The sequence below is a fragment of the Uranotaenia lowii genome, chromosome 1 (assembly GCF_029784155.1).
Source record: "Uranotaenia lowii strain MFRU-FL chromosome 1, ASM2978415v1, whole genome shotgun sequence".
Taxonomy (NCBI): Eukaryota; Metazoa; Arthropoda; class Insecta; order Diptera; family Culicidae; genus Uranotaenia; species Uranotaenia lowii.
Genome location: NC_073691.1, coordinates 195003749 through 195022162, shown reverse-complemented (window position 1 = coordinate 195022162; position 18414 = coordinate 195003749). Strand labels below are relative to the sequence as shown.

Below are 18414 nucleotides of genomic sequence, written 5' to 3'. Positions count from 1 at the left end.
TATGAATAAAAAAATAGCAATTGCTTCGATAGCTTTTACTCTGCTCGAACTTTTGAATGGCAACATTTGAAAGCATTTGCTCAGCTAGATATGCAAAAGCTGAGTATAACATTTACTTTCAACCTGCTCCGGATTAAAAATATGCATGCCATTCGAAGATATTGACTAACAAAACTGCTCGAAAATAGCAAAAGCAATTACTAGAGCTTTATTCATATCAGCCAATGACGATGATGATGATGTACGCGAAATGAATCGGTTCAAGGTTGCCAAAAGTTCATAAGGTGGTTTTAATTATTTGAAATTTATATTTGCAATCGTGATATATAATTTCTCATGTGTTAAACGGAGAAAGCAATGGTCTTCACTCCAATTTCACTCCGATTAGCTGTCATTCTTATGGAAATCTGGGTAAGAGTAAAGAGCAAGCTTTATTGTAGCATGGCCTAAGGAAAATTTTAAAATTTAATTTTCTTTCAAATTTTACTTATTTAGGGTAAGATTTAGAAAATTGGCAACGCTGAAACACGATGCCAACAAAAAAGGTGCACGAGGAATAATTTAAAGTCGGTAATCGAGTTTTAATTTCGAGTTCATAATTTAACCGTGTTCAAAATTTCAGCAACGGGTATTCACACGCTAAGTTGAATTTAGTTAAATAATGCATCATTATGATCATTATTACACAGCAAAAAATTTCTAAAAGTATACGGAATCTAAAACACGAGTAGTCTACCCGCATGAATCAGTATTATACAATAACGATTTCCATTATCTTCTTCCTAAGACACACGAAAGATTAGCTTTATAGTTTTGGATTATTAATGTACGATTAAGGTAGTCGTTTTTCCATGAAATGGAATCGTTTGGACGCACTTTACGATACAGCGAACGGGTCGTTAAGTAGAGTAACCATTCATTTTTTTTTACTTTTTTCTACTCGTTTTGAAGCGAGTTGGATCATACGTGGAATCTTTAGTGAATGATCGTCTCATAAGAAAAAGGACGATACAGCATATCGTGTTGTATTGACAAAAAGATAAAAAATTAATATCCCAAATTAGATTTATAAACTTTTATTTTTCATAACATTATTTTACACCTACTAAACTTTTCAATATTCACTTTTTTAATAAAAATTCTTTATATGCGATGGCCGATGATCGCGTGTGCCACTGCTCCTGATGTTTATACGGTGGCGGAGTGGTAGATAAAACCGGAAAACTGAGATGTGGTGCTGTTGGATTGTCCACATTGTAACTTTTTCCGCCTATGAGTCCGCGAACGTCTTCCTCCTCTGAGCTTTTGCCGGTTTTTTTTATTGAGGTCACATGCAATGGTTCCATCGTCATCGCCTGAAATTGGCAAGCATTTTCCAGATGTTCACCATTTCGCCTTCTAGATGTTCCATGCTTGGTCTGAATTTAGCTTGCCACAGCTTCCGGAATTCCTTCTTCGCTGAATTCTATTAGTGGGAGAGAATGGATTCAACTAATATATTTCCTTTAAATGAAAAGATTTTTACTTTACCTTCATCACTTGCACTTGTCGACATCCTCGGCGGCTTCCGCGTAGTCTTCGGTGGTTCCGTACGCTACCTCCCACAATTCCGGAACAGAAAAAAATTGGTGAAAATGTGGTCATTGTTGACGTGACAGCAGAAAATACGATGCGCGTTGCAAAAAAAATCTTTTAATTTCCAAAATGATTAATCTTATCTTTCCCGAATATTTTTTTATCATTTCGACGTGTTGCAAAAATAATCAATTTCCTTAAAGAAGTATTAACCGTATCTTTCCGAAATGATATTTTATCCATATTAGCAAAGGCACATTTAGCCAAAACACAATGTGAAACGTTACTATTAAGGTAATCAGAACGGAATAATACTTAAGATTCATCGTATCATATTTGATTATGCGGGTAATTTTTTACAAGTGTAAATCGAAGACGATGTAATTTTCAACTCCTTTTGATGTAATTTTAGTCTTTTTTTAAAAAGTGAATAGAAATACATTGTTTTGCTATAATTTTACATTCTGTGATGTAAAAATCAAGCGGTCGATGAATTTTATATCACAAACAGTGTAAAATTGTATGTTTGATTTAAAATTAAATGGAAATGTGCAACTTGTGTGGCGCGCGTCGGATAAAAAGTAAACAAGTAAGAAAATTATTCGAAAACGAGGCGTAGCTCTAGCATTTCCAGAATCCTTCAAAAGCTGGTAGGTTCATAATAATGTCATATTGAATAAAGAATGCTGTTGAAATTAATCAGTTTTCTCTCCATTGCAGCAAGATCAGATTTTTCGCAGCGGCAGTGATTTTTCGGAGAAATTTTCGTCAGGCGGAGGTGACGCTGACCGAAAATAATGGTGTTCTGGGACGAATCGAGGATCCTAGTGACTGCCATCTGTATAACATCACCGTGCTGGGAATCATCGGATCAAACAAAAATTCCAGGCTGACGCTGTGCGTGATGATGTATATCTTTTTAGGTTATTTTTGGAAATATATGCGAAATTAAAATTTTAAAAGCAGCGTATTCATTCAAAGACAACAGCAAAACCTGAATATTTAGCAAAGATTTCTAATATTTACGATTGTAAATTTTAAAATTTACATCCCCGTGTATTTTACACGCTTTCGTCGCCCGATTTCGTGCATCGTTTTCGATCTAAATTTACACGCCTCAAAAATTACATTCTTGAAAAAAATACATCGTGATAGAATTTCACATCAAAATCGATGTTCCGTTTTCGTGCATCGTTTTCGGTCTAAAATTACACGAATTTATCTTGCTGTGTAATGAACCTTCATATAAGAGAAGCGACATCTGATCCCTCTTAAAATAAAATATGTGGCAACATCGCCGAAATCTTGGACAAAAAAATTCCCAGCACTGTTTTCTGGCTCAATGTTCAAGCTCTAAAGTGAACGCTCCTTCAATCCAACAAAATAACATTGAACTCGATGCCCGAAGGATCGCGATAAACGGTATGAATGACTTGAATTTCGTTAATAATCAGTTAGCTTTCTAACTAGAAACATGATTCACCAAAGCATTAAAAAAAATTGCACCTAATCATAAATTCATATGACCAGCTAAAAAATTATCTGTTTGAACTATAACAACAATCGCAATACCTACTTTGGTTGAGTTTTCAATAAGAAAGGTAAAAGCTCTGCGACAAAATGCTCGGATCGATTTTGACAGTTCTTTTGTTCGATTGGAATTTTGTGTTTCAGATGTCACTTCTCTTATATTGCATGCATGGGAACTAGAAATCTCGCGTGAGCTTTCATTACGTCGAATGAAACAGAAACGCCGAACCGAGAAAAACGCTTCTGAAATTTGAGGAATGTTTTTCAAATCCTATTTTTATTCCTTCGCCGATAACCCTTCAAAAAATACGCAATATTCATGGAAACTAATTGTGCCAGCTATTCCACATTATGAATTTAATTTTTTGCTATTTTTAGAGCTATTCTTTAATCATATAGGAACATACGACATATTCAAACATAAATCGTTCATACGTCTGAACACATTCGTCGTTTGGAGGGGAAATTTGTTTCATTCGTCTCTTTTCTTTCGTCCTTTGACTCGTTCAACTTGCACTTTCGCCCAAATGTTTCTGATGCAAATACTATGGGAAATTTTCAGTTTTCTCGGCGTAATGGCTGTTTAATAAGTGAAATATCTAGTGAAGCGGTAAATTGGTGAGTAAATGCATAATGAAATGTGTGAAACGGGTGCGCCATCGGTCAAACCAGCTCGCTGCTGCTGATCAGCTTTCTGTTGCCGATCAGCTGGAGGGGAAATTTGTCTCATTCGTCCTTTGATTCGTTCAACTTGCACTTACGCCCAAATGTTTCTGAGGCAATTACCGGTAAATTTTCAATTTTCTCGGCATTGAGTGAGTTGTCGAGTGTAGCGGTAAATTTATTAGTGAATGTGTAATAAAAGTGTGAATCGGGTGATTGAGTGACTAACAGCAGCAGGCTGCTGCCGATCAGCCTGCTGCTGTTAGTTGTTAGGTTTGCTGCTACTGCTGCTGTTCGGTTTCTTTTCCTTGCTGCATTATTTTACAGCGTTCGAAAGCCTGCTTGAGTATCGATTTAAGAACGCTTGAAAACAAAAATCGGAAATAATATTCATTGCAAGGTTGATATTCTGATAACCTCTACCTGTATACACTTGTTTGCTCATGGAATCCATAGCGATTGTGCTAGGTTTTTCTTCCTCTGCACATTCGCCGTTTGGAAGAAGGGACGTAAGCAACATTGAAATTGGCAATCAAGGTTTTGTTTCATTCGTCATTTTGAAAGTCTTAAATTTTATATATTAAAAGGGTTTAAATTGATTGTTTTATCAATCACATCCCAACAAACATTTTTTGCTGAACAACCGCTGAAACATTGTTTAGTTCTAATTTTAAATCAGCTATCTTGCTGAAAGAAGGCAACCCAAATTCAGAGAGAAGCTGCTGTTCAGCCCTTAAACATCGAGATCTGGAGAAATTAATCAGCGAAGATGACATGAAACCACATGAAACGTCAATTGACGGAGCAACAAAAAAAAACAAAAATAATGTTGACCGATGTATGTCCGATGTTTGCCAGCTAATTTTCCCCTCCCGTGTTATTTTTTCTTCATTTGAACTTGTCTCGAACTTTGAACCTACGACTTGTTGGTCTCATGCCGCAGAAGGCAGAACCAACCATGCATTCTGCGAAGGAACAGAAAAGTGTCGCTCTTAAGCGACCAAAATATTTCTCAACCAAGGTCAATTTCATATGAAGAAATTGAAATTGCTACGAGAATAAAATGTTAATTTCCCGGCAAGGCCATTTCAACATGCAAAATGAGAAATTTCGAATCATTAGACGATTCAAAAGATAATTATTTTGATTCGTCATGAATAACAAAAAGTTTGGTATTGCTGAAAGACGCTTTCGAAGCTACCCTTGTACAGCTGACGGCTGTCAAATTTGAAGGTGTCAAAAATGGTTGGACAAAGGCTGAACGAGTTATTCTTCAGCCAATTTTCCCCTACTTTCTATTGGCTGAAATAAAACTTCCTTATACGCTGAAACAACGCTGAAATATTTCTTTCTTCAGCCAGAAAGCTGAAACAGCAATCAACACCTCAAAACAGCATACGATCAGAGAATTGGCGTTTTTAATCAGCAAAAATGTTTGTTGGGATAGGTAGATAATGTTATAATGAAGCTTTTTTAGTGAATATCTCAATTTTTCAAATTTTGTTTCATTCGACGTAATGAAAGCTCACGCGAGAAATATGGTTAAAATTTCACTTAAAAAAATCGTTAAAAAGTAACCATATTGGCAGTTCTTCATCGAAAACCATAAAATGGTTATTTTTAAACAATAAATGGTTAGAAAAAAATGAGCGTGAACGGTGTTGGTTGTAATTATCTGCTATAATTTTATTGTCCTGGAGGTTGGGATAATTTCTGCTATAATTATTGCACATGATGGATAAATATTAGGTTCAAACAGGTATTTCTGTTTTAGTGTGTATGCTTCCAGACCTTCAGCCTGTGTATACCTGTGAAAATATTACAAATCTGAACGGTTTATCAAATTTTCGCTTAATTTATGTTGTAAACTGATCTCCAAACAATGGCTAAATGTAAGTAATCCTCTTTCAGTTTATCTATTTATTGGTACATGATGAAGTTTGTTCTTCTATAGTTATCACCGAGGACGACGTGAAAATAGGATATGCTTCCGAAAGCGACGATTACGATTCGGAGAATTTTCAAGATCCCATAACATCCGGTGAAGAAGGGGAAGTGTACATCGGTAATACCGGTAAACTGACGGTAAACAAATTCTTCAAAACGTTCAAGCACTTTGGCTACATACTGGACATGAGTGTTTGGCGTACGCATAACCAGCTGTATCATGCCCGAATTACATACGCCAAGCAAGAACAGGCGGAAAAAGCCATCGACGCGCACAATGGCAAGATGTACAACGGAAAACGACTCCGGCTATCCTTGGTCAACGAACGTATCGAGCTAAACTATGCGTCCTGTTTACGGGTGGACGATATAAGCGCAAGTGAGTCGAAACGATACTGCATTTTTCTCTAAACATTATAACTTATAACATAGCTTTCATGTTTTTTTCCGAGTTACCATAGACTATAATTTTTGACAATATTTTTTTCAAATTTCAAACTAGTTTTTTGATGAGACGGAAAAATACCTATACGAAAAAAATCCCGACTTAGGGCTTATGAATCTTTCAATATTGGATTTTTTCATTCACTAACTTTTTTTTTAGTTAATAAATAATTATTTTTTTCCTAATGCCTTTAACTTATAGGACGAAGCAACACTTTTTTTCTCATGTTTTTTTTTCGCGGTCTTGAATATCTCAAAATGCAGATGATTAAAGTTGGATCAGAAAAATTTTCATCTACATACATAACTCAATGTAAATTTTCCCCTATTATTCCGTTGCAGGCTGCGAAGAGGAAGAAATTTACGAGCATTTTTCCGAATGTGGAACGATTAAATTTGTTATCAACACCGGTTTTGCGGTTTACATACAATTTGAGAGTTCATTGTCTGTCATTGCCGCCATAAACCTTGATCCAATTCTCAACGGAGACCCGTATGTTCTATCAAGAATCTCATCCGAAGATAAAGGTAATTTATGTTTTTTGTTCCCCTTGCTTTAAAAGCTTTTCTAAAACTTTCACCAATCCAGAAGTTAAATTCGTGAGATCTTAATTTATCAATTACAAAATTCACTTTAGTGGACCATGTGCAAGCGATCGAAAACATGAAAGAAATCAAATACCGTAAAAAGTTTGTGATGGTAGAAAATTATCCCATGTTAGAGAAGGACGCTCCGCTAAATCGATACAAATCGTGCTTCGAGACTGTTGGGCCAGTTCAGCATTTCAAAATTGCATCCACCGGTAACGATACCGTTACACTGGCCCTCTGTATGGACCGACAACAGGATCGAGCTACGGTGATCGACCGATTTAATGGATCCGTTATGGATGACAAGCGACTGAAGCTGTACATTGCGCCAGGAAAAGCTCGGATGACGATCGACCACGTAGCTACGTTTGCTTCGTGTTTAACAAGCGTTGTAGTGGACGGTGTTCCACCTTGTAAGTAAATCCGCATTTTTGATTATTGCTTTCTATTAATTTTATAATGGTTGTTGCAGATTTCAAAGACTACGACATGTGTAATTTGTTCCGGAAATGTGGTGATATCAATTTTGCGGAACGTTCTAACGGCAAATGGATAATTAGCTTTGATAACCATAGAGGAGTTTCTCTTTCACAGTACTTCTACTTCATGTTAGGCAGGCAACGTTTGGCAATAATGGCATTGTCTCCTGGTATGGAAAATTTCAAAAATATGATTTCAAATAATTTATTCAATTTATATTCCAGCTACACTGCCCCAAAAGACCAGAGTGCAATTAAAAGATTGTAAGTTCATTTGTTTTATTTGTTACATTTTTTTGTATTTTTTATTTTGAACAGAACACATTACGGACCAAAAATAAGAAATAAAGATTTCAAATGAATCTTTTAAATAATTATGAACTAAAAACTAGTTATGTTAGTTAAATGCGGGTTCAACTCCTATCACAAAAAAAAACATTAATCATTTGAAATTACAACAATTACATACTTTAATCACGTACCTAGCTGATTAAAACTTAATCAACTTATTTAATTGTTAACTTTTCTTGATTTCTTTCAGATCAGGAAAACAAAAACGATAAAGGTAATTTTGAACTTCGTAGTTGATAACTGACAATCTTCATAGATAATCACCCAAATGTTCGGAATGAAATTAGTTGGGTATTGGTTGCCTTCAATATATTATTTATTTTTCTAGAAACAACGGAAGCACTTTTTAAAAAACGTAACCTTCGATCACGAGCAAAAAACGACGAGTTCATCAAAAAAACGCTAGAGAAAATGGAACAGGAAATAAAACAAAATTTAAATAACACTAAAGATCAACCCACTTCGAGTGCATCTACTGGAAAAGTTCAGCCTAATATCTTTTCTACGAACATGAATTTAAAAATGCTAGGAAAAGGAAAACAAAACAGTGCAAAAACGAAACCACAGGGAGACGTTATCGTTTGTGATAGTGAGAGTAGCGACGATAATACTGATAACTCGGCCCCAGATTGTACTGTTTACATTGGTAACTTACCCAAAGGTATTGACGAAACAGATCTCGCGGAACTGTTCACAGGAAACCCAATAAAAAGTATATCGCTGTATGCCAGCAAGGATTCGTATCATCCATCAGCAGCGGCCTATATCTCATTTGCCAACAAACAGGGAGTGACAAAAGCTATCACCCATCATCAAGATCAGTATCGAGGGAAACGTGTTATGATATTTAAAACTACAGAACCCAGCTTCTTTAAGCCTGAAAGAAGTCTGATGTTAAAAAATTTACCAAAACGTTAGTACGATGCTGTACTTTTAATATTGTTTAATCATTAGTTGAATTTATTTCTTATCAGATGTTGACGAGGAAGGTCTGTTATTAGAAATCGAAAAGGTTATTGGTCCAAAAACGGTCGAGGACGTCCTAAGACCAGCTTACTACTATGCGTATGTAGATTTCAAGGAACATGTGCCCCCGATGCAAGTCATTACCAAGTTGAGAAATGCCTTTTCCCAGCACAAAGTGGACATATTTCAATTATATCACCAAATACCGAAATGTTGGATTAAGCGCCAAAACGTGCAAGGCAGCAATATGATCGACAAAGCCCGTAAGAAATACGGTCTTAAGGATCCAGCAACCATTGAAGGTACCGATGAACATTTTGGGGTTCAGCATGCACACGAAGGTAAGGTTAATTAGCAAGCTTGCGCATTTAACATTTTACAGCAACTTACTTTGTTTTAAACTCCCTTTTCTTTATTACAGTGTTCGTCGGAAATATTCCACGGGACGCAGTGGCGGATGACATAATAGATTATTTTAACAATTTTGGAACCGTAATAGATTACTGCGCGGTGGAGAAGAAGAGTTGCTACCTGAGGAAATCGGTCATAATTAGCTTTCTCAATGAAAAGCACGCTCAAAATGTTTATTGTCAAAGCAGGCACATGTTCGAAGGTTGCCAACTGGAAGTCCATCTGATGGATGGTGCGCCTTTTCAGTTCGAAAAGAAGAAGGAATTCTCACTATCAAAACACATAGTCCTTGTATGTATTTTTTATTTTATGTCATATTCAAAATAAGCTTTTGCAATAACTTTGTTGCCTTTCATATCTTAAAATTATAACTAATTGGCTGATGTTTGTTACATTCTGCTTCCTTTATAGTTTTAACATCCGAACGAAATACGGCAAACGATTTCCCCTTTTTATCATATTGAATTTATTCTACGTTTCGATGCTTTTGACGATCGAGCGAATACCATCGTCAAATATAAACAAAAATCTAAATCAATAAGTCCAATCGATCAAATAAACCACGAAGCTGTAAAATTGGTTGGTAAGTAGAACATAAAATGTCAGAAAATGTTCTCATAACCCATGGTACCATTGCCTAAGCAGACGGTCTTGACTTGACCCCACTTGATTCGAAGGAAGCACCGGAAAGCCGAGGTATAGCGAATTCGAAATACCGGAAAGATAAAGAAAAATATCTCAGCTTCTGTATTTATCTCGAAAATCAACGTGAGGATATGCAACTTCGGACGCGAAAAAATGATGGAAACGGGTTTCTGTTTAAATCTTTCTTCAATCATAACTCGGGTTTGTATTCAAATAATCAATTAATGTTTGCTGTTGCTCGCAGAATGATTACCACTTTACTTTGCAGTACAAATCAATAATGTGGCTGTTGATACATCGCTCGATGACATTCAAGGTTTATTGGAAAAATGCGGAACCATAGTCGACTATCAAGGAATCGTGCTCAAAGAGGATATGAGTAAGATTTGTTTTATAAAATTTAACATCGACTTAGCAGCTGATTTAGCTTGCACGTACAACCAACGAATGTTGAATGGGAAGCGGATTTTAGTGCACATGGCAAGGGAAGTCTTGAAGATAGAACGCAGTCGCTCGATCTTCATCGAGCAGTTAAATCCACAGATCACTACAGAGCAGATTTATGATGCCTTTCATGGCATAGGTCCGGTCAAATATGTACAAAAACAGTCTCCGTATACTGCTATAGTCTGCTTCAAAGATCAAGAAAGCATGACAGAAGCGCTCAATGTTAAGCAAATCAATTCATTAAGCGGTTTTGAAGTAAATCCTTGTTCAGAAGGTACCTTTCTAAAATTTTAAACATTGATGACACAAAATTTCTATTAATCATGGAAACTTTTTTTTTGTAGATTACGACCCGCTATTTTTCCACAATTTTTCTATCGAAGAGGAATATGTAAGTATAGAAGCACTAAGAACGACGCTAAGACCTAGAATGCGGGCAGAGTATCATCAGATTGAATACGAACGACACGTTTTCGATAAATTCACTCCACAGCAAAAAGCTTACCTGTTGAATAAACTATTTTTGGTTAAGAAAAAGATGAAAAATTTCTACAAAATGCCATTTAGCGAACAAATTACAACCTTAAAACTTATGAAAAGTGAATTTTCTCAGCAAGAGGCATTCTTTTCGCTTTCGATCCGAGAGCAACATAAACTGCTTGAGATCGTGTCTGGTCTTACAGAAGAGTTCCCCTACGAGGAAGCACAGAACCTTGAAATTATTCCTCCACCAGAAAAACAAGCTCGAACTGAAACATCCATAGAAAAGGTCCCTGACAATGCCTTTGCGGCAAATTGGTATTCTCAGGAGACGGATGTAAATGCGATTGATAACAGCGAGTGCCCACCTGAGATTCCAAATCTCACTAGCAATGATGAATCAGATCCTGGAACGCGTCATTCTTCTACTGAAATGGATTTCCCACATGGCGTAATGGGTGAGCAACGGAGAAATTATAATGCACCTCACATGCAACACGGAATGAATGTTCCACCTGGAATGAATTTTCGTCCTAGAATGAACTTCCATCAACCTATGATGTTCTCTCAAGATCGGCCGATGAGGCCCATGATGCGAGGCCCAGGGCCAAATATGAGAGGTGGCTATCGGGGACAACTTCCGCTTAGCAACAGACCAATGCACCCACCTTCGTTCAATAGGCCCCAATACTTTTAGTGTGCCTGTCTATATTAAAGGTAAAATCGGATTTGATAATAAATGGATGGAATACATTAAGGCGTCGCGAATTGTAATTTCCCTAAGCCCTTTACCATCGATCCTTCATAGGTCACAGGTGCCTCGAACTGATAAGTAAGGTAAGTCTCAAATGAGTTAAAAGGTAACGATGAAAAACAACATTAAATGAAAATGTGCAAGAAAAATGACGTGTTGACGATCGTTAAGAATTGGTTATCCTACGAATATTCAATTATTTGCATGATAATCGAAACATTACCTTTTTACAGGTAGGATATCTATCGTTTTGAATTTCGGGGGTCCTGTTGACGTTCTGGTACAAAAATGTAGAAATTTTACAAAAAAAAACGTATAGGTACTGAATGTGCGAACGAGTCCATTAGGGATGGAAGTGATGAGCTATTCATTCACACCTAAAGATCATTCCATACATATTCAACGATTATTATTTGAGTGAATTTATTGTAAATGGAATCTCACTCTGGCAGATGAGAAACTTGAAGTGATTTTTTTGCATCACTGTCCCTAGTTAGGGCAAAACTTACAAAGATCGATATCGTGTTACAGTTGCCCATACAACATGTTCAAGTGAAACGAAAAGCCAAAAGTTCACACATTATACGTTTCCGTTTCAATTCTGCATTAGATTTTTTTCACCATTTTTTCAAGTTTATTTGTAGTAATTTCTGTATCTATTGAAATTACAAATAGTCTTTACTTTCTACAGAAATAAGGATTATGATTATCTTTCACTCTCGACATATTCACGGACAATCACCGGAATTCGGTTATGCAGCTCTCGGATAACTAAGGCCTTGAGCATAGACTCAGGTCTTCCAAATGTAACGGTAGCTATAGTAGAATTAGCATAATGCCAGATAAACTCAATATCACCGCATGTTGAAAATTTCTGCTCCAGTTCACGTTCAGTGATATCTGAAAAGAAAAACAAACGTGAGATTCATCAACAAACTAAGTCAACTATTGACACGACATACGTCCAGGAACCTCTACGATAACTGAATAACCTTGTCTGTTGGCGGGTTTTCTGCAGTTCAGAGCAACTCGCAATCGCTTTCCACACATCCTAACACCATTCATTTCAAGAGCTTTAAATGCATCTTCACGCTGGTGGTAATTGATGTAGACTTCGCAGTATTTCTCACGCATGCTGAAATCGATGGAAGTTATCCTACCATAACGCTCAAAAGTACCTTTCAAATCTGCATCTTTGACGGCTACCGCGATATTCCCGATGAATACTGCAAAGTTGAAAATAAAATTCGAAATCTTCGAAAATCAACATTCCATATTAGTACTTACCCGCATGGTCCGCTTTGCCTTCTCGCGGACTTCCTAGCTGACGCATTTCACGCATTAGCGATTCCGGTCGTCTGTTGCAAACCGGACGATGATTTGGTGAACTACTGCGTCCACGGTTGTTTTTTCTCGAGAATTCCCGCGATGTAGATCGGCCCCATCGTGACGGGCGAGATCTTCGATCTCGGTAATCTCTTTCGCTGCTGATAGACCGATGCCTTCCACGCGATGAACTGCGACTTGCAAAACGTGTTCTCCGCGAACCTCTCTTCTCCGTTGGTTTGCTAGAATTTTCGCGATTATCCTTGTCGTGACGTTCACGAGACAAAGAACGCTCACGTTCCTGCAACCAAAGCTGTTTCGCAACCAACTGTTGTTGTATTTGTTTGTACTCCTGATCCAACGCTGAAAACTGCGAACAAAGTTGGACGAAATTTGCAGTTTTCTCGTAATCGGTTACGTTTTTTTCTTAGGGTTTTTAACGCGTCCGAAGTTGCAATTTTTTCTTGTTTTATTTGTTCCAACCGATTATAGAAACGCACATCGCCAGGTGACATTGCGCGCGGCCCTTTACTCCTAGACCTGGATCGGCTTCGCCTACCAGAGTTATTGGCTAATTTTTTATCAAGTAAATGTAGACGACGTTCAATTTCGCGTTCTTTATCGCGTATGTATTCTTCCAAACGATGTATTTCGCGAGGTGATTTAGATTGACTTGCTTTGATGTTATCGATCTGCCTATCCAAATCATCTATGCCAGGTTTAGTGTTGTTTCGTTTTTCCGCCAGATAATCCCGTAGATCGCCTTGCAGTGGTACCGGGTTGTGACCAGGGGGATCCGGTTGAATAATTTTACTTGTTGAGCTTCTTATGGAATGTTCATTGAACGTACCCGGTGGTCTGATCGTATCAGTGTAAGCTGTTGGTACCACTGATACGTGAGGAACACTCGTTATTGGAGCCGGTACCATCATAGGCATATGCATTGGACCGCCAGGTGCCCATCCAGGTGCGTATGGTATCATACCAAGAGACACCATACTTGGTGGAGGCGGATTGGAATAGACCAGTGCATCTTCTCGGGTGGGTATATGCAGATCATTGCGTATAGCAATGCTTCCGGTATTGAATTGAACATTCTTTTGAGAATTCAGATCATCGTCATCAGCGAGCTCCATGTCTACCGAATGGCGACGGTAAGTCACAGTTCTGGTTTCCTGTTCCCATTCGTTATCCAATCTGGAGTTTTTACGATGATTACCAAAGTCGTCATCAATGATCTTTTTCTGCATTGCAAGAAGTTCATTCATCGGAACTGGCAAATCCCCGCCTGATTTTGCTACGTGTTGTACAGTCATATTCCCCGGTTTATTTTGCTTCTTTGAAGATTCTTCAAAAGTTGCATTATTTTGATCGTTCAAAAGATTACGATACACTATTTAAAAAAAAGTTTGTTTCTGAAATTTAATCTGTCTTAATTATTATTCTAACTAACTTACTTGTTACTTTGCAAGGCGATCTTGCCAGTGTCTTGACTTGTACGAGTTTTTTGGCAGTTTTGGATTCACGACATATTGCCACAAAATCTTTGTGGCTCGTTTTATCCACAAACGTTATAGCACCAATACTTACCAGGCTTTGGTGCATTCTCGATACAGAAATATCATCTGGAAAAGAAATTGAACGAACACGCTTGATTCTAATACTTTATCGCACTTCCTAATATATAAAACCTACCTATTTCACATTCAATCTGAATAGATTCCAAAGTATCCAATTTCGGCTTCTCGGATGCCAGATGCTTGAAGACAGGATATGTCTGAAAATTTGACTTCATTCGTACCGCATTGAAGGCTTCCATGAAGGATCCAAAGCTAGCGTACACCTTCCATGTGTTGGTATCGAATAGGTTCTGCTCGAAGCGCATGTTGGTTACGAAGGCGATGTTGATGAAATGCCGCCGAAGGTCCTTCAGAGTTGTTCGTGTTGGGCAGTTGTAGATCACAACTGTGGAAACATATCGTGCAGATAAGTGCTTTTGTTTTCGTTTTTCGCAAATTTGTTTAAAACAACACGTAACATGCTGGAAGACGCCATTGTTCTTTTTTGCATTTAATCTACATACGTTTAAAAATAACTAAAATCTGTTGAACATCTATTAGCCAACTTGTAGAATCTCATTTAAATAAACCATTTTGTGAATGTTGTAATTAAACTACATATTTAGTTTAACCATTATTCTCAAAATATTTAAAAAATAATTATATTGGTACCTACATACATGCGAATATTCAGCAATTGAGTATTGATTTCAATAACTCAGATGGTTACGTCACCCTATAGCCAAAATAGCTAATTTTAATAGGTATAGTACTCCGACGCCTTGGGAAGTAAATAGTGTTATCGTTTATTTTCCACAGGCACGCTGGTAGTGGCAAATTTCTTAACAATTTTTTTGCTAATAATCTGATAGATCATGATACAGAGAATTAATCAAAAAATGATGCGATTTGCACCCAGTTTGACTTATTTGACCCAGTTTTAAACAGTTTGACAGCTGATGATAGATCATCCGCGGAGAACTACTTTTATGAAAATTCATAACTTTATACATTTGGGCCTGTCATAATCATAGGGTAGCAAGTGATTCTTCATATCTCGATCTATATCTGATGCAAATCTCTTTTTTCTCTTACTTCTTCGGTTTCATAAAATAAATTTAATGAAAATGAACCCCATCGACAACTTTGAAGTGCGTTTCTCACCACTAACATTTGAACACTTGCATCTTCTGATCCTTCCATAATTGTAAATAACTTCATTCTAAAATAAAAGAGCCTGTGTCTTATTAATTAACTAAGATCAGATCTTTCTATTTTTTATACTTTTAACAACTCACCGAAGTATCTTAAATCCAAAACTGGTGATAAAAAATCAGTTTTTCTCCATTAACGGTAAGTCACTAAATAATTAAAACAAAAAAACATGTTCGGAAACGTAGAGAAGATCGCTTGAGTATAAGTATAACTTGAAAGAAATATAAAAATTAGTTGATTGAACAGTAACCTAGAGAAAAACATACTTACCTATAACTCTTTCGTTCATAAACACAAAAAAGTATCCAGACTCACCTTCGTTTTCATATTTATCTGGATCCGGATTGCCGTAGTTTGGATTGTACACTGTTTTCATGATCACATATTTAGACTTCTCATTTTGTTCCTTCATTTCAATGTCCATCATGCGTACGTTTTTTAAAGGTTTTTTCGTATAGCTCACGCTCGCCTTCTTCAAAGCGGCGTTCTCCGTTGTATACTTTCGATAAGCCTCCTGTCCGTATGGCACGACCTTTACCTTGTCGCCGTCGATTTTCGTGACGATTTGAGCTCTTTTCATTGAAACCGTGTTTTGGAAAAACACTACAGTGGGTGTGTTATTGCGATAGGTTTTCTTCACATAGATTACTTCTCCTGCTTCGCGAAATGCATCAACCACGTCTTCAAAAACGGCACTAGATGAGAGGTAATCTATGATAACACATTTACCAGGGACTTCCTGGAGGGTTTCATTTGGCCGAGTTGTGAAAATCGTGCATACAACGCCGGAGAATTCGCATTTACGCATAAAAATCTGTAACAGTTTTTCCGCACTGCTCTCGTTTTTGTACACTACGGTGTACACTTTGTTGAACATGCAAGTAGTCGAATTTTCAATCTCAACACTCAACAAAGGACCAAACTCATCGAAATATTTAACCACATCTTCATCGTACACGTCTCGGGGAATGTTTTCCACTTTAACAGCAGCTTTAGATATCGGTACGATTCCGGTATTAACAAATTCTACTAGGCGCCTAGGAATTTCACCCGGTGCGCTTTCCAGATCTTCGTTATGAGAATCGAACGAATCCCTCGTAGGAGACTGATTGGGTGAAACTAAATCGATAGATGTGGTAGGAGCCAAATTTTGACTGGGCCACACAGACGTTGACGGAGCTGGGGGTGGAACGAAAGCAATGTCGTCATAATCGTCGTAAGCCATAGATTTTTGTTTATCCATCGAAGGTTTCGGTTTATCGTAGAACTGATTGGTTATAGGATCATAGATTCTGTCATCTTCGCTATCCTCTTCATCGTCATCGTAGAACATTGCAGTTGAAGTTGGAGCCATCACCGTAGGTTGTCTATGACGATTGTATTTGATTTTCGCATCCATAAGTTCATTGTATACTCTCGGCGTTTTGAAGCTGTCCAAATCTTCCAATCGCACTCGAACATTGCGCGTCATAATCGAAATCTTGACTCGTGATTTTCCGATGTTTGTGTTGTTTAGCCGCTGCGCTGCCACAGCTGCTGATTTTTCCTTAAACCCAACGTAAGCGAAATTACTAGTCGGAATTTGTACAGCCTCGATCATTCCGTATCTACCGCACGCTTCGTACAAATCTTCCTCGTTTGTTTCTGAAAAAGTTAGGAGTTATTAGTACGTTGTTCAGCATACATTTCGGGATGTTGGTTATAATGTTAGCATTGATGTTGTAAACACTTTGGGCAGTGGAGAGACTTGTTCTATTCTTGGTGATAAAAACTTGAAGCTACAATCCAAGATCGAAACATATCGACATTCACCATCATTATGTTCGTGATGTTGTCGGGAGAGGAGTCGTCGATCTAATCTATGTGAGAACGAAGGAGCAGATGGCAGACGGATTAACCAAACCTCTAGAATCAATAAAATTTGAAACCAACCAAAGCAGTATGGGCTTTTCTAAGTCTCCAGGAGGAGTGTTGAAATGGAGAAGTCGTTTCAAGCCGTTATTATAACGGAGTGTTCGTAAATTGATCTGTTCTATCGAAGTGATTTTTTCTATCAATGCTAGCGTTCGTAAATTAAACAAACTGTATGCAAAAGCATTGGAAGGTGATTTGACATCTACCAAACAAATCGATGCATCACCCTAACAAATCAGTTTACGAACACGCCGTAAGAATGTTTCCCAAATTTCAAAAACACTTATCAGAAATATGAAACTATTATTGATTAACTATTATGAAACTCAACCGAGTAGCTAACAAATGATTAGCAATTTAGCTTGTATATGAAGATAAAGTGGTTGGATTTAAGGGATTTTTTTTGTTCTGGAATCAGTGCACTACCAAAACCAGGATTTCGAACAAACATTAAAAAGTGATATTTTTTCATATTTTTTGAATAGCCGTTTCAAGTCAGAACATTGAAATCAAATTAAAAAAAAAACCTAGAGCCTTTTATAATAGGTACCATTTTTTTTAAATATAATTATCTTCTATATGTTGGAACGCTCGTCATTTGGTTCCCGGATTACTGGGGATAAATAACGCAAAAGCGTTAAATTCTCAGCCAAATCAAAGATGAAAATGTAAATCTTACCTGAGGAGATATTATAGACCGCAACAGTGTGGCCGGCCAAAAAATGCCGTTCATCGTTAACCAGCATAACGATAACACGGTTCCACTGAAAAATCGTCTGGTCGAAGCTGCACGCCTTTAACGCCTGCATTTCATTCTCGAACAGCACAAAACCTACCTTGGACCGACAGTCGTTTCGATTTTCTCGCATAAACGACACTTTGATTACCGTGCCGACATCTTTGAAAAATTCGATCAACTCCGAATCGGTGGATTGCTTGGGTACATTGCCCACATAAACAACCTCGTTCAGATTCATGATCCGTAAGTTGAACCGGAAAATATTTTCCGAGAAAAAACTCTGTTTACCAAAGTTATGAGCAAAAATTCCACAGTTTTCTTCTCGCTTGCAGACGATGCAGCTACATCAAGGAAAAATTATAAGATTAATTTTTTTTG

At 37.3% G+C, this 18414-nt stretch overlaps 2 protein-coding genes across 2 annotated transcripts; one reads left to right on the top strand and one right to left on the bottom strand.

Moving 5' to 3' along the window:
* Positions 1 to 5521: 5521 nt before the first annotated feature.
* LOC129738266 (uncharacterized) lies at positions 5522 to 11282 on the top strand. Its single transcript, XM_055729449.1, has 14 exons — positions 5522 to 5660; positions 5723 to 6094; positions 6502 to 6687; positions 6798 to 7163; positions 7223 to 7399; positions 7455 to 7493; positions 7771 to 7794; positions 7909 to 8493; positions 8555 to 8887; positions 8968 to 9268; positions 9374 to 9540; positions 9603 to 9803; positions 9871 to 10323; positions 10394 to 11282. The coding sequence occupies exons 1-14, from the start codon at positions 5651 to 5653 to the stop codon at positions 11224 to 11226; spliced, it is 4047 nt and encodes a 1348-aa protein (XP_055585424.1). The 5' UTR covers positions 5522 to 5650; the 3' UTR covers positions 11227 to 11282.
* On the bottom strand, positions 9226 to 18414 carry LOC129742347 (uncharacterized). Its single transcript, XM_055734241.1, is given in 8 exon segments — positions 9226 to 12183; positions 12246 to 12509; positions 12571 to 13018; positions 13020 to 14002; positions 14067 to 14234; positions 14305 to 14574; positions 15699 to 17027; positions 17977 to 18414. Coding segments are annotated over 8 exon segments (3954 nt in total). The 5' UTR covers positions 18275 to 18414; the 3' UTR covers positions 9226 to 11989.

What these genes read in the sequence shown, in the direction of transcription:
- LOC129738266 (XM_055729449.1), top strand. An exon ending in GTTAAAAAATTTACCAAAAC is followed by an intron (nt 8,494 to 8,554) that starts GTTAGTACGATG and finishes ATTTCTTATCAG; the next exon opens with ATGTTGACGAGGAAGGTCTG. An exon ending in TTTCTTCAATCATAACTCGG is followed by an intron (nt 9,804 to 9,870) that starts GTTTGTATTCAA and finishes TTTACTTTGCAG; the next exon opens with TACAAATCAATAATGTGGCT.